Raw genomic sequence first — 11,861 nt, 5'->3', positions numbered from 1 at the left:
TAAATTGTATTATCATCTCAGTTACGATTGGAAAATGGTGATGACTGTTATCATGAGAACCAGCCAGTAAAGATAAAGAGGTGATTTGGAATGTTCTACTGTATTAACAGGTACCAGTCGGCGTAATGTTACCATTTTATTTCGTATTTCTAGTTCGTCTTTGGCTATATTTTGTCTATAACCAAAGGGATTGATAGAACACATTTCATATGATTGTATCTCAGATTTGTAATCTTGGTTATATTTGTTTTAGAACAAGTCCAAGACCTCGCGTGGCGAAAGCAGAGGAAACTTTTCATGTAATTTATCGATGTGGAAATCAAAGCGTTAGCAGATAAGCAGTGCAGATTTGGAGTAGGAACATTATTGGTTCTGCTAGCAATGACGCGTGCGCTCCTGAATCGCGATTGCAAACTGCACTGATGGATCACCGTCAACATCTGCGTCACTGGCGCGCTCTTCCCAACCACATTGGAGAGTTAAGGGCGTATCCTAAACCAATTTTCTTGGGCGGGGGGTGTTACCCTTTATGAACTTTTGAAGGTCAACAATACGTGATGGAAGAAAGGGAAATAGAAAAACATCGCCTTTCACCAGTTACAAAAGTGCTGTTTTACCTTTTTGGGGAGACATGACCCCTGTAACTCAGATCCTTGGACAGAGTTATTTCACTTTCAGCGAGAGAGACACATTCTCGCGTATCTTTTAAGAATGACACAACGGTCTTTTTGAGCAAAAAAAGAACCACTCTAAGTTGAGATTTAAATGCTGCTTAGAAGACTTACTCTTGGAACTGAAAAAAAATCGATCTGGTCCAATAAATTTAGCTTGACTACTATGTACTGCTTTGTGCAAAGTGTGTAATATTAGTTTGTAGGGTATTTGGATGTGCCAACACAGGTTAGCAATAACTACTTTGTCGAGTTTAAATTGTTCAAACTGGCTATGCAAGCTCTAAGTCCTTTGTTCAGTCGCTCTTTAAAGATTCAACATTGTATTCTTAAAATTTCGGGAAAACAGCTAACATAACGATTGTTACAAGTTGACCCAGGTAGTAAGCTGTTTGCTTCTGTATATATATAATATTCAACCGTACAAACAAACTTGATATAGGCCTACAGCGGTTCTTTTTGTGTTGTGGAAATTACAGACGAGGGCTTGCCTGATGGTTCCACCTCCTTGGTGATTCTGTTGTGAACGACTCTCTCCATTTAGACAGGCCAACTACAGATCAAGCGGATGTCAAGTCACAAGCTGTTCAAGTGAACCGAGATGTTTTTATCATTTTTCATTTGCTATGCACCTGTGACCAAACTGATAATTTGACACTAACTCGGTGAGTAGCTCAACAGCCTTCTGCTGATTGGTTTCAAAATTTACGGTTACAGTAAAGTAATTTGAACATGATGTGAATTTTACAAAATGTGAGGTCATATTACCCTTTGCAACTTCAACCCTAAAGGCATGAAGCATGCCCCATTTTCTGTTGTCTTATCATACAAACTGCAGCAGGGAATTATCCAATATAATTTATATAAGGACACTTTGTCGATTGCTCTTGTTGGATCGGGCTTGGAGTGTGTTACCGACACAGGATGTCTATAAAGATGTGACATTTTAGCAACATAAGCGCTACACGAAGAGCAGAGGAATTTCTTTCAAGCAGAATCAAGTAAATTTCACTCTAATTGCCAAAACTATAGGGACGAGACGATTAAGACGTACTTACACCTGGTAACGCTGCGTCTACGGGCTCCACAAGAATATTCACGTTTCACGAATGACGAATGTGTTTGCCTCACTACATACTGCATTTATTTTCGCGTCCCCCTTTTTTTTTTCTTTTTGAATCAGCTTTTCTATGACAGGTGCGATTTTTAAAAATCGTGTTTGCTTTGATGTTTTTGTAAGAAAGTCTTCTTTGCTGAATACCCCACATGATATGGAGTAAAGTCTCCTACAGTTTACCTTTGTTCGTGGTAACTTTAAACGTGAGCGTATAATAACAGAATGGGGTTAGGTATGAACGATAATCCAATGAAATAAATTGTGGGAAAAAAACTATTTGAACTTTTGCCGGTAGTATGGCAGCTGATTGCAAGGAGGAAGGGTCCACAGAGAGAAAGTGACAGAGAAGAATATTGGATTGATGTGCTGACAATAACTGCAAAGCAAATTAAGGTTACAAAACAATAATCACAAGAAGTGACAATTTTTCGGCGCTGTAGTTGACGATGGACTCTTCTGAGATCCAATTTGAATTGACGCAACAGCACCTGGGTCCCCGCCGAAGTCTGATCAGTCTACACGCATGCGACAATTGCCGTCTATGCATCTGAAGCTGCTGACGTGGTGTAAGCGTATACGAGATCAATTACCTGAAAGCAGTACGTTCCGGTGTTAACCTAGGTGGGAGACATTCACCTCTTGCATATCACTTACATGTATGCAGTTATTTTTCCTTCAGAAGCAGTTTTAAGCAGTATGGCCTCATTCGTATTGGAGAAAAAAACGACATTGGCAGAATGACGAAACAGTTTTCATGGGTTTTGATTGAGGCTCGACGTACGGTAACATGACTGTGATACATTTTGGCATAACGACAGAACTGGCCAAAGGTCGAAATGAAGGTTTGTCGGTTTAAACAAAGGAGAATGAAATTCCACTGAAACTCTTTCTGACAAGCTATTACCGTCCCAAGTTTACATTTTTCAACTTATTGAAAAAGTGAAATGGGTGTTCTGAGAAGTATATAAACTGAAAAGCTGAAAAGAAGGATTCCATTTTCCCCATCTTTTCTACTCGTTTTTAACTATGTACTGTAGATAAGTGGCGGTTACAAATATCTATAAATCTGACCTTCGGAATTTGTCCATGTTTCTCTATTCCAGCGCGTGCCAGGGTATGTTACATTTTACCTGAACACCTCACAAATGTGTAATACTACGTATAAATTATTGTACAAATACAATTAAACGCGCATGAGTATTAAGGACAAAGCAACAGCATATCAAGAATGCATCGGAAAATTAATTAAACCTTTTTCCTTCAGAAAAAAAGTCAGGTTGAAAAGATTCGCCGATTATGGGAGCAATAAAGATAGAGGGACAAGGGGGGAAATATACTGGTTTGTTTCTTCCATGCAAATATAAGCAGTCTGCCTCTCTAAATATAAAAACTTTTTTATGAATAAAGACACTTTCTTAATATTTTGAGAAATACAACTGAGATAGAATGCCTGTACGAAAGGATCCACATCTAGCATGATTCGGGGAAAAAAGAATTCGAAACACCAGTTGAGAAAAATATCTCGGCACTGAATAGGATGAATATAAGAGAAAGGAATGGGGCACCGTTGAGCGGTTACTGAAGAGTATAGTTGAGAGTATACATGGGTTAACTATACACGTGTAACGATCAATCGTGTTTCATTTATTTAACTTAAGAAAGGTATGTCGATATTTGTCGGGAAAGGCCCTTAACGGGTGTTGTATTCACGTTTAGCTTCCGTACGCATCGAGGCTGATACTAAAATTATGAAACATAACTTGCCAGAAAAAATGCTTCTGGGGACACGTGTGCTTTAAAGCACACCTGTTCGTTAAATCTCCAAATATAAAAACTGCTTTTAAACGTAATTATGGCGTTTTTGTAAAGTCCCTGCTCTGCCCTTTCAACATTCGCTGTTGAATAATTTCAAGCTGTTTGTACGTCGTTTGTTGCCATTAATTTGACAGATGTTCACAGCAGTTCCCTTCACTGCTTCCATTTGGTGCTTACATTATGACACTGGTGTGTGCAGCGTTAGGCCAAAACCGATACAAAGTTTCTTACAATCTTCCAAACTTCATTTCTGGTCAGTGTCCCGTTGAGATTTCAATGCAGAAGTGAACGTCAGTTCAGTGGCGGTAATTCTCCTACCACCTGCTTAATAGAGGGCGGTATATTTGACTGACATGAAAGGTATTTATGGTGAAAGTAATTATGGAGAAGGGTACGTGCGTATAATTAAGAGGAATAATCTGATAACACAGAAATAATAATCTCTCTAAATTCCAAAGATTGAAAACTCAATCTTTTCGAGTGAAAATTCACTCCTACAGTCGGAAACTGGGGACCAGACGTTTTAGAGTGAAATATCTTCAATCAAAAAGATCGAGTTTTCACTCGAGCTCCGACGGAAGTGATTATTGTGTCAGAGTATTTAAATTTAAATTGAGAGTGATTTTCAGAGTGTTTTGTCCCTAGTTTCACTCGTTCAGATTTAGAGAGTACCGACACATCCATTGTGACATGGACTGGATGCTCGGGCAAGCTTCAAAGAACGGTGTTTGAGACGCGAAAAGTGGAAAGTTACAACAGAAATCGTGAAGTGCCGCCATATTATGATAAAGAAAACGATAAAATTTCGATGGTAATTTTTTAAATGTGAAAAGTAAAAACATTAGAATAAAAAGAAAATAAACAAAAAAAAAGGCAAACTTACCCAACCCAACACATAGAAGAAAAATAAAATTGGAATTGTCCTTTTCCTTTCAAAGTATTATCATCAGCCTCGAATTTTCATGGTGACCTCAGCGTGAGACATAAGGCCGGTTCTACACTCAGTATATGGAGGCGAACGCTAGTGAACTCCTTCCGTCGGATCAAACAGTCGTGATTTCACTTTTCGGGATATGTATTGCAAAGTGAAATTTGGGCCCATTTTTCGTTTCCGAACCGATCTTTCAACCTGCGACGCGATGGCGGCACTATGAAGCTAAAGAGCGCCCTCATATGAAATGAGCGCGACATAGCTTCTCACATTTTCTTTCTTTTGAGTTTTTAGTCGACTAAGTGTAAGAGCAGAGTAACTTCTGCAGGAAAAAGCATTCAAACCACAAAATTTAGTGACACAAAATTTAGCTCACTGAAATATTTTAAACATCCAGGTGACTAAAAGACAGGTGGACGGGTATCATCAGCTTAAAAGTGAAATTTCGAATTTTAACGGCCCTGTTTATGTCCCTGTTGGATGTTGTAGGTACGAAGCTAGTATGAAATATTTCCTTGGATTCAATGGCAATACAATAGAGCAGTTTTAATGACCGGAACCCACTGTGGGGTGAGAACGCCGCTCAAGCGTAAACAGCCCGGCGGTCAAACCTTCAGTTCGATCTCATTTGAATTTGAATGGGCGCTGTTTGCTGTTTTGGTTGAGTGAATCGGTGGCATGGTTATATGACGCTCAAGCAACGCTCAGGGCTTGCCACCTTAGCATTACATATTGTGGTCGCTTTTGTATTTTCCAACCGTTTGTATGATCGCACAGATCCCAATTTTTGAGGCCGGCGGAGCGACAACAGACTTTTCACATTGAAGGTGCACTTGGCCATTGCGGAAGTAATGCATGTGGTGGATTAAGAACATGAGAATATCGGCAGAAGTTAACGCCATACGTGCAGTTGACAGCGGACGTGTAAGCATGGTCTCTTCCCATCAGTGAAAGTATCATAGTTGACGCTGTCCTTGCGGCACCAGACGATTGTTGATTTTTTTTAAATGTCCGTGGAAATGTAACAAGTATTAAACGTTGGTGGAGAGCAACCTCAGCGGAGAAAATAAGACAGAGTGACAGAGGGGAGAACCGAATAGATCCGATAGAAAGCTGAGTACATACAGGTCAACATCCTTGCCGTATTACAGAGTCGCTTGTTCATCGAGAATGGATACATCAGTGAGAGTGCTTGGAACAATACTTGGTTTAATTTCACTGGCGTCAGTTGTCCGGACCCAAGGTGAGATATTCTAGGTATACTGCTATATTGACTCCCCCCCCAAAAAAAAACTTATCAGAATACGGGTTCTTGGAAAACTATTGAGTCGTAATAAATTTACATACATTTTGATCGTAAAAATAAAAATGATGGTGTTTGGTAAAATATAAAGAAAGCGGTATACATGTCTGTGTTATGTATATTTTGGAATTCATACGAGCAAAAAAGCGTCATTGTGTTTCTGTTATGTTTTCATCTTTTAATATTTTACCTTGTGGTAAACGCCTTTCCCTGTTAAGTAGTTTCCAAAGCTGCATGTGCATACAATGACGTGTTTAAGCTGATGTTTTCCATTTTAGCGGTAGGCCTAAATGTTTCATAATCTCCGATTGCACGATGTTTTTATCTCACTGATTTGCTGATCTGTGAAAATTTGCTTATTTACAGAGATGTAGAATAATTAAGTGTAAAATTTAGTGTAAAAATAATGAAATATGACAAATTTTGATATTTTAAAATGTATTTTTCTGGACGATTTATTTGCATATAGATTCATGTTGAAATTATGATGTTACTGTTCAACTTCACACGTTAGTTCGTCGTTCAATGTCTGAACAATTTTGCTCAAATTCGTCTCCTGCGCAGAAACAAAATTTGGTTGGGTCAGCCATTAGCATTTATCAAATGTTTGTTTAAAATGAATCGGAAATTAATTTAAACCCGCATATTGGTTTCGCATATCCTAAATGTGGATTGCTGCAGTTGTCATGTACATTAAAGATTGAAGCTAAACCCAGACAATTTTTCAGTGGTTGGGCATAAGAATTTGCTAGATTTAGAGAGTAGAGGTGTAAAATTTATAATCAGTCAGGTAAATACTAAACTAGTATGGAAGCCTTCGCATAAAAATGAACTTGATTTGATTTGAGGTGAACTTGGTATTTCTGTAAGCTTTCCGCAAATTCGTCAGAAAGAAAATGGCGTCACTGTATAGTCTGACAAGATAGATATGGACCTACAACAAAGCTGAAAAGGCATGAAAAAAAAAGAATAAAGATGCAATGTAATGTAGGCTAAATGCAGTAGTCTTGAAAGCCAACCTCGAAACCCAATACAATGTACACGTACAAAGGGTGAAAGCTGCGGGCTGTCTACCTCTAGGCAGTCTTTCGCGGCTCAACCAACAAAAGGGAACCATAGGTGCGCCCAAAGAGTGGGGTCTAGTTCACGGCTGACTAATCTTTTCACACACGAGGAAAAAAATTTACACCCCCTCTCTTTCGAAATAACTAAAACTGCCCCGTCACAATCCAACACGTGAAATTAATGCCACTTGTATACAAGTAATTTTAACCACTTAAGTTTAAACAGGGCACCTGAATAACAACCTTGTTTAATTCATATATTATCTTAATATTGCTCCGACAGTTTAAACATCTGAACAAATTTGTTGCACAAAAATCTGACCATGGTATTGCTCGTGTGCCCTGCTCAAACAGCGGTGGTTTAAGTCGTTTTTAACAATGTGTGACGGAGAGACCATTGACAAAACTGCGAACTAATTGCCCTCTGACACACTCATTTGATTCAGTAACCAGTATGACTCCAAGCAGGGAAGTAACAATTCCGAAGGAGTAAAGACACTCAGCTCCAGTTTGTTACTAGATTTCGTTACAGCCAGATGATGAGGTATACATACATGTATATCAAGAGTAGGATCTGTTGCTTTTCGTTATTACGGGAATAGCTTTGAGCCGAACAGGATCAAATCAGGCATCGATGTCGTAAGATAGCATTGTAGAAGTTAATCGTAAACATATTTAGTAAACACTCTGGAGTCTTTTCGATTACAACACGGTGTGACACACTGTGCCCATGACCCTTTGAGGTGTAGTAGTCTTGACTCACTGTGCATCAGTTGACAATGGTGATTATTGATTTGCTTCTGTATAATATAAACAGCCCGTTTGCAGCACAGACACACCCAGCGTAGGCAGTGAAGTGTAGATCCTGGCGTACAGCGTGACTTCTAGAGCTGCTGCTGTCTGGCATTTGAGAATTAATGTGCAAAAAGAGAGAACACTTGAAACCTTACAAAGTACCTTTCTCAGTCCTTCAGTTTGGAAATCGCTGTGATTATACAGTTGGTTAACTTCTCCCATACTTTTTTTCAAGTAATATATAAATCACATTCATCAGAATTAGCAATGTGCACTTCATGCTTTCCAGAAGATTCTTGTGGCCCTATATAGATCATTACCTCATCGGTTTTAGGTTGTATGGAATTCTGATGATATCAAAACAATTCTTGCCCCTGAATATTATCCGTAAACAACAAAATACTTCCTATACTTAAAGGATGGAAGTTCAATTTGGCCAGCAATTTCAATTGTGGAGGCAGAATTCATTCCACGATAGTTTGGAGGAAGACAATTTGGGGCGTCACCTGACGATTTTATGTCAATAAAATAATTAAGTTATTATGGTCGAGCTCTTTCCTTGCTAGCGTACAGGGTGCGATGCCATACACAGGCTATATAGCACGTAAAGCTCAGTCATCATCAGCATATTGCAGCATTGAAGTGGCACACATTAGGAATATGGATTCTATCTACTATATGTGTATGCCTGCAGTAATGAGTGCAAGTTCAGCGTTACCACGCAACATCGACATCAAGCAATTAGCTTCCTGGTTGTTAGGCAACCGATGCTCCTTATGATAATGCCCGTTCTTTCCACGTGCCTCGAGCGCGCGTCATAACAAATTGCCGGACTTGGGCTTTTGAAAATGTCCTACACGCTCTTAGTCCAGCAAAAACATGATCAGACAGAATCCCAGTCATCAGCGTGTCGTTGTGATTTCTTATAATCTGACAGAGTGAAACAAGGGACAGGACGATTTAGAGTGAAAATCACTCTTAATTTACATGGAAATACTCTGACACAATAATCACTGCCGTCAGAGCTCGAGTGAAAACTCGATCTTTTCGATTGAAGAAATTTCACTCTAAAACGTCTGGTCCCTATAATTTCCGACTGCTGGAGTGAATTTTCATTCGGAAAGATCGAGTTTTTACTCTGGGATGTCGACGGATCATTTTGCTCACCCACAAATGTTTCCTACTTAATGGGATAATGTAGATAACTGCATAAATGCTGGCGATTTCTCTTTTCATTCATTGAATCAAAGAATAATTTTGTGCGTTGAAACGAAACCCTTTACATCAAGAGGAACGGCACATTAATCCTGGTTTCCCGTCTCCTTAATGGTTAATGTGAATTCCCATTGGATTTGGACCATCCCGAAGGCTATCCCGACATTAAGATTGAAATTGTGATTGAGTCGTTTCGTTGAGACGTACAAGACGAACAAAATTATAAATTTGCAAACCGACTGACTCCGGTTGAGGCTTTATGTCAAATATTGTTAGACTTTAACACAGTATCGTAAATTTGTATCGGGAATTGGAAGGAGGGGAAAGGTGAGGGAATGACTCCCCTGGCCTTGAAAATTGAAGGGGGGTTAACACCATATGACTCTACACGGTGGTCGATGTTTATGATATGGATGTACATCTGTAATGTATTCAGAATGGCATAGGCCTATTTGTGGCTTTTAAAAACTGTTTTCCCTTCTTAAGTACATTAATTCTTAATGCATTTAAGTCGTTGGAAGTCAGAAAATTCTTCACAGTCTGCTTAAATTTCTCGCTTAAATTTTTTTTTTTTGGGGGGGATGATTCAATAGCCCACCATCACATGTGATTTACACCCATGCTTTAAATCAGACGAGCTGGCTGATTTGTAAACATTTCCAAGCATCACGTAGCTCATCAACTTTCTCCGACGGCAGTTGATCCCAATTTGTTTGAAACTTCCAAACTCACAGCCCTGGAAAGCAGTGTAAACCATCTGGACTTGTCTTTTGTTAAGGGTAGATACAGAAAATGTTTTCTTCTCTGACAACATTTCAATCTAAAGTGGATCACCCCCTACATACAGCGCCAAAAATTCTTGAGGATATTTTTGCAGAGTTGAGAAAGGAACGTATGAGGGCGCTGTGTAAGGACTTACTTTTTACATGGCCAGTGAAAGTGCGGGATGAGTTGCGACTTTGGTGGATTTTTGGCAAGTGAGAACTTTTTAGTAAGCACTAATGTTTTTCACTGCGCGTAGGCCCACCTGTGGACGCAGAAGGCCTGCTAAGTAGAAATTTGACTTCTTTGCAGGTATTCTGCAACTAGGCCTACATGAACTACGCTACACCATGTACATGTACATTAGGACTACACCGAACACGGCAGTTTAATAGCCTACTCCGACTCCCAGTTATTTTGGACTCACATTGTCGCAATAGGGGATGGGGATTAGAAATATTTGTAAATATTTTCCAGGTCTGCATTCTCAGAAGATTATTAAATAGGCTAAGGCATTTTCAGAAATGTAGTAAAAGGTTAAATTTCAGGCAAACTAGCATAAACGTCCAACTTTGCTATTGAACTTGAAGTGACATCTGCACGTACAGGGAATACTATGATGTAGGCCCTATGGGCTCCTACATGTACATCATTAAATCATGCATGTGACCTACATGCACTTGAAGTTTCCTAAGATCGTGCAAACTGTCCCTTGGCTGTAGGTCTAGGCCTTATCAAAGATTGGAAACGATTGCTGGACCATGGAGATAATGTCTTTAAATTTTAATGAGAATAGTTTGCTCGATTGTGCAATATAAAGTGATGGACTGGTTATTTCCTTCCTTTACATGTTTCAATTTTTGGACTGATTGATAGCAGTCCATTCCCATTACAGAGTGAGCTGCACTATGCTTACCTTCTTGCTCTTTAGGAGATTTCAGATCAAATTATAAAACAAGTATTGTGAAATGATGTAAACATAGGTATATTTTTTTTTCAAACAAAATTTCCGATTACAGACTGTTTGAGTTGGTGTGCATTTCACATATATTATGCAAGTATACATGCCTACATGTACTTGTAACCCTGTTTAATGGTCAATGTGCTTATTCCTAGCAGGTAGTTGTAATTCCAATCCGTGCCTGAATGGTGCTAACTGCGTTCTGCAACAGAACAACCAGACTTACTGTGAGTGCCGTCAAGGTTACCATGGCGAGCTTTGCAACATGCCCTTAACCAGCGACAGTAAGTTGCCTGTTTTATGGTCCCATGTACATTTGTAAAATTGCAAAAAGGTGACTGATTGATCTTACATGTACCGGACCTGTATACATACGCCCTAGGGGATGGCTGGAGACAAGACTACCTTGTGAACCTCGGGAAGAAAGTTTTTAAGGTTTTTTGAAATTGTTAAAAAGGCAGTGGATCCCAAAGAATTAAGATCACTTAAACAAATCTCAATAAATGTGCCATTTAATCCTGTATGAATTTGTTTGATTACATGTATCTACCCATTTGTCCAAATTCATATGAGTTTATTTTCTTATTTTGTCAAATTAAAAACTTATCAGTCTAATTTGGGCAAATAAAATAAAAAAATTCAATGCAGAATTGGAAAACTAGAAATTGCACATGTAACTTTTGAAATGAGTCAATTATTTCTTGAAATGTTGAACCATTTGAACAGGGAGATTTGGATGTGACCACTATTTCACTGTAGCAAAACTTGAGGCAAAGTGTTATTTAAGCACAAAATGTTACCAGAGAGTTTGAGGATTTGCCATATTACTTTTGGTGCCAAATTCACCTAAAAGTGGCCATCGCGAATTGACTAGTGTTAATTCACTCTTTGTTCCAAACTGTTGTGTGTTTGTTGCGTCAGGCGCACCTCATGAAGTCATGAATGAACTTGTACACTGCGTCTTTGTCATTTAGTCCTTGAAATACCTGCACACAGGCCCATACACTTATGTAAACTCTAAACATGTTACCCAACTCAATCTAATATCACTCTAATCCCCAAAGGGTTTTGCCCACCTCTGCATACCTTACATATTACTTTTTCAGGGTGAGTGGAAAAACAAGCATTTTTTGCTTTGGCCTAATACCGATATTTTGGGCTAGCCTAGCTTCCTTTTTACAGAGAGCATTGCAAATTCTTCATTGATATGCAATCGAGGATGCGGAG

At 39.0% G+C, this 11,861-nt stretch overlaps 1 protein-coding gene across 7 annotated transcripts in view; it reads left to right on the top strand.

Annotated features, from left to right (window-relative positions):
• The first annotated feature begins 5,227 nt into the window (after positions 1 to 5,227).
• LOC110978549 (uncharacterized) overlaps positions 5,228 to 11,861 on the top strand; it is a 58,207-nt gene continuing 51,573 nt past the window's right edge. For 4 of the 7 annotated variants that reach the window (XM_087138827.1, XM_087138825.1, XM_087138826.1 and 1 more), the window contains exons 1-2: positions 5,228 to 5,777; positions 10,790 to 10,918. In XM_087138827.1, coding sequence (XP_086994953.1) covers positions 5,705 to 5,777; positions 10,790 to 10,918 — 202 coding nt within the window. In that variant the 5' untranslated portion in view covers positions 5,228 to 5,704. Of the gene's footprint in view, positions 5,778 to 9,842; positions 9,889 to 10,789; positions 10,919 to 11,861 lie in introns of those variants that run through there. The other 3 variants (XM_087138822.1, XM_087138824.1, XM_087138823.1) reach the window with 3 other exon arrangements.

Source organism: Acanthaster planci, linkage group LG07 (genome assembly GCF_054643075.1).
Source record: "Acanthaster planci isolate LZ-2023a linkage group LG07, COTS_SCS, whole genome shotgun sequence".
NCBI classification, from domain to species: Eukaryota; Metazoa; Echinodermata; class Asteroidea; order Valvatida; family Acanthasteridae; genus Acanthaster; species Acanthaster planci.
The sequence above is the reverse complement of the archived record's forward strand: the minus strand, read 5'-3'. Positions and strand labels throughout refer to the sequence as shown.